The 4,079-nt window shown below is 52.0% G+C and overlaps 1 protein-coding gene across 2 annotated transcripts in view; it reads left to right on the top strand.

Annotated features, from left to right (window-relative positions):
- Plin3 (perilipin 3) overlaps window positions 1-4,079 on the top strand; it is a 14,137-nt gene that overhangs the window by 8,505 nt on the left and 1,553 nt on the right. For both annotated transcript variants that reach the window (XM_021149340.2, XM_029471042.1), the window contains exons 5-7: window positions 485-782; window positions 3,013-3,212; window positions 3,756-3,881. In XM_021149340.2, coding sequence (XP_021004999.1) covers window positions 485-782; window positions 3,013-3,212; window positions 3,756-3,881 — 624 coding nt within the window. The remainder of the gene's footprint in view (window positions 1-484; window positions 783-3,012; window positions 3,213-3,755; window positions 3,882-4,079) is intronic.

Genomic DNA, 4,079 nt, shown 5'->3' with positions numbered 1-4,079 from the left:
AAACTTAAATTATTTACTTAATTACCTAATTAATCAATTAGAGGCTGGCGAAATGGTTCAGTGGTCAAGGCTGTTTGCTCTTCTTCCATAGGACCTGAGTTCTGTTCCCATCACCCACTTTAGGTAGCTCACTGCCTGTAACTCCAGCTGGCCTCTGAGGGCAACCTGCGCACAGAACATACACCTATATAGTTGTATAAACTTAAACAAAATGTCTTTTTAAAATTTTTTAGCTAACTGGGTAGGACACAGACTTATCCAGGAACACCTTTAAAATAAAAACCAAAAACACAGACAGGTTGAGTGATGGCTGTCCTGGAACTTGCTATGTAGTCCATGCTGCTATGCAGTGCTGGGATTAAAGGCATACACCATAATCTTAGCTATGGAGTCTTCTTACCCACACAAGGCTAGGATGACCCCCATGGTATGTCTGAGTTGGGTATCCTGGTGTGGAAGGATGCCGATTTGTCCCCTCCTGCAGGTTTTGGCGGATACTAAGGAACTGGTGTCATCTACAGTGTCTGGGGCTCAAGAAATAGTGTCCAGCTCGGTGTCTAGTGCGAAGGAAACGGTGGCCACCCGGGTCACAGGAGCCGTGGATGTGACCCTCGGGGCTGTGCAGAACAGCGTGGACAAGACCAAGTCAGCAATGACCAGCGGTGTCCAGTCAGTCATGGGCTCACGTGTGGGACAGATGGTGATTAGCGGAGTGGACAGAGTGCTTGTGAAATCAGAGGCCTGGGCAGACAATCGCCTGCCCCTGACAGATGCGGAGCTAGGTGAGTATCCTTACTCTGGGCCCTCTGGCCTCCAGCCTGGCTCACCTCCTGCCTCAGTGCGTATGCTTGGTATTCCCCACAGCTGTCCCTGAGAGGGCTCCCTCCTCTGCCCACAGCCCTCCAAGTCCTTTGGTGGAATCTTTCCATCCACCTCATAGGTCCTAGAGATCAAAATTCAGTCAGGCTTTGCAAATGAGTACCTTTAGCTGCCTAGCCACCTCTCAAGTGCTGGTGTAGACCACCATGCCAACTTCTACTATAGAGGTCTCTATTCCTCATGGTTGGCCGTGAACATGCAGCTCTACAGCTTCAGTGTGGCAAAACACCCACTCCCAGCCTGCAGTGACTCTCTGCGGGGAAAGAGCTGGCTGCTGTACCTCTGCAGCTCCCCCACAGATGGCAGGAAATGCTACCGGCCTGGGAGAGGGTGGGGTGTACAGTGAGAAAGTAGGAAGGTGCTCCAAAAGTCGGGGGGGGGCATGTATAAAGAGGAACCAAGGCTCTGTGGGGGTGGCTCTCATCTGAGCAGCCTTGGTTTTAACCACTGCCCTCCCAGAGGCATCCCTGGCTGTCCTATAGGACTCAGGTAGCTTCTCGATAGAGAATAACAGAGCCATGTGGGAGGGACCTAGCTTTGAAACCCAAGCAAGGTGGCCTGTGCCTGTCATCCCAGGAAGGAAGGGACGAGGCGAGAAGATGAGAAGTTCTAGGCCAACCTAGGCTAACCTAGGCTACATAGGACCTTGTCTCACAACACAATCAAGCTTCAGGCTGGGGCTATGGTTCAGTGGGTAAAGTGGTCACTTAGCACACACCAGGTCCTGGGTTCCGTCCCCAGCACAGCAGCCAGGTGTGGTATGTACCAGTCACCTGGCACTCACGAGGTGGATGCAGGGGGAGGGGAAGTTGGAGGCTAGCCCCCCCTTCCCATTTCAGTTCAGGCCAGTTGAGCTGCCTGCCTGTTCCTCCCGGTGTCCTGCCAACTCTCTGTCCATGGATTGCTGTCTTTGCCTTGGCTTGGAGCACAAAGCCCCTTTCACTCTCCCAGATGTGGTCCCAGCTTCCAGGAGAACAGCCACACACAGCTGGCCCAAAAATGTACCATAGAGAAATGAGAAGGGGGGGATTTTTTTCTTTTCCTTCAAAATACAGAATTTTACCAGGCACGATGGCACACACCTTTAATCCCAGTATCAGGAGACAGAGGCAGGCTGATGTCTATGAGTTTGAATCCAACCTAGGTTATACAGTGAGACCCTGTTTCAAAAACCAAACCAAACAAAAAGTCCTAGGATTTGATTTTTTTGTCTTTGAACGTCTCAGTGACCTCTCAACTGAACGTGGTGCAGAGGCCACAGCTGTGTCTGTGTGTCCCAGCCAGTCTGACCCCTGCTTTTTTTTTTGGTTTTTTTTTTTTTGGTTTTTCGAGAGGGTTTCTCTGTATAGCCCTGGCTGTCCTGGAACTCACTCTGTAGACCAGGCTGGCCTCAAACTCAGAAATTCGCCTGCCTCTGAGACCCCTGCTTTTTGAAACAGCGCATCAGTGACCTAGGAGGACTCTGATGTGGCTAGGCTGTCTGGTGGCTCTAGGAGTTTATCCTCCAGTCTCCACCACTTGCTGCTTTTCAATACACACACACACACACACACACACACACACACAAATATATATATTGGTTTCTCTGTGTTAGCCTGGCTGTCCTGGAACTCATTTTGTAGACCAGGCTGGCCTCGAACTCAGAAATCCACCTGCCTCTGCCTCCCAAGTGCTGGGATTAAAGGCGTGAGCCACCACTGCCCGGCCGCTTTTCAATATTTTAAAATCTATTTCATTTTAATGATATGAGGTATGTATGCTTGTGCTAGGTACACACGGGGCAGCCAGAGCACAACTTCTGGTAGTTGGTTCTCTCCTACCATGGGATCCACGGGTTGAACTTGGGCCATGAAGCTTGGCAGCAAGTACCTTGGTCTGCTCAGCCATTTTGCCGGCCCATCTTTGTTTTCTAGTTCTGTAGTCCCGAGGATGAACCAGCTTCCAGATAGCTGCTCTACTACTGAGCCACACCATCAGCCCTCTTTTTTGCATTTTTTTCCGCGACAGGGTCTCCAGGAGCTTGGGTTGCCAGAGACTTGCAATCCTGCCACCTTGCCTCAGCTTCTTAACTGCCTGGCGAGTGGTGTGGTGTGGCGTGGGTAGTGTGAGCACTCTCTCCCTCTGTCCCTGCAGCTCTGATTGCCACACCCCCGGAGGACTCGGACATGGCCTCACTGCAGCAGCAGCGACAGGAGCAGAACTACTTTGTCCGGTTGGGCTCGCTCTCTGAGAGGCTGCGCAATCACGCCTATGAACACTCCCTCGGCAAGCTGCAGAATGCCAGGCAGAGCGCGCAGGAGACACTGCAGCAGCTCACACGTGTGCTCGGCCTGGTGAGCCTCCCCCTCCTGTGGGTATGGCCGTGGCTGGGGCCTCCTTCCTGCAGCTCAGCTCTTGACTGAGCTGAGATCTCACCCAGTGGCAGGTGGGCTGGGCTGGTTCCCCTGGGCTGGCTTCCTCCACACCTTAGTGTATCAGTCAGCTCAGGCTGTGTAACAAAGTTCCAGAGTTTGTGAGGCCTTTTTCTCTACCCGGCTAGATAGGGGTGCTGGTCGCTGCTGGGTCACAAGGCCAGCAAGAGCAGCTAAAGCACATGCATAGCATTCCAGCTTATTCATGTGAAGTTGATGCGGTTGGCGGTGGAGCAGGGTCTAACCTCAGCACTGCCCAAGGAGAAAAATAAAAGCGTGTGTCTCCTTGGTGTATGCCTCTCATTCAGGCAGAGGCCAGCCTGGTCTACATAGTGAATTCCAGGCTAGCCAGAAAAGAAAAAAACAATGAAAATGAAGAGCCCCTCATCCCTGCCGTGTCCCACGTGGAACGCAGAGTCTGGGACATGCTCTCCCTCTGATAGGGCCCCTTTCTCTGTGCTGTAGATGGAATCCGTGAAACAGGGTGTGGACCAGAGGCTGGGGGAGGGGCAGGAGAAGCTGCACCAGATGTGGCTCAGCTGGAACCAGAAGACCCCACAGGATGCTGAAAAGGACCCAGCTAAGCCAGAGGTACCTGCTGCCCTCCCCCCCCACCCCCGTCCCCATATGAGTGTTCATGCCCTGTTCATCATAACTCATGCTTCCTGTCCCCAGGGCAACCACAGAAACCATGACAGAATTCTATTTTGTTTTGGCTTTGGTTTTTAATTTTTATTAGTATTACTAGGGTAAGGTGGTGGTTTGGGCTTGGCTTTTTTTTTTTTTTTT

The sequence above is a fragment of the Mus caroli genome, chromosome 17 (genome assembly GCF_900094665.2).
Source record: "Mus caroli chromosome 17, CAROLI_EIJ_v1.1, whole genome shotgun sequence".
NCBI lineage: Eukaryota > Metazoa > Chordata > Mammalia > Rodentia > Muridae > Mus > Mus caroli.
Note: the sequence above shows the minus strand (reverse complement) of the source record. Positions and strands in the feature narration are given on the sequence as shown.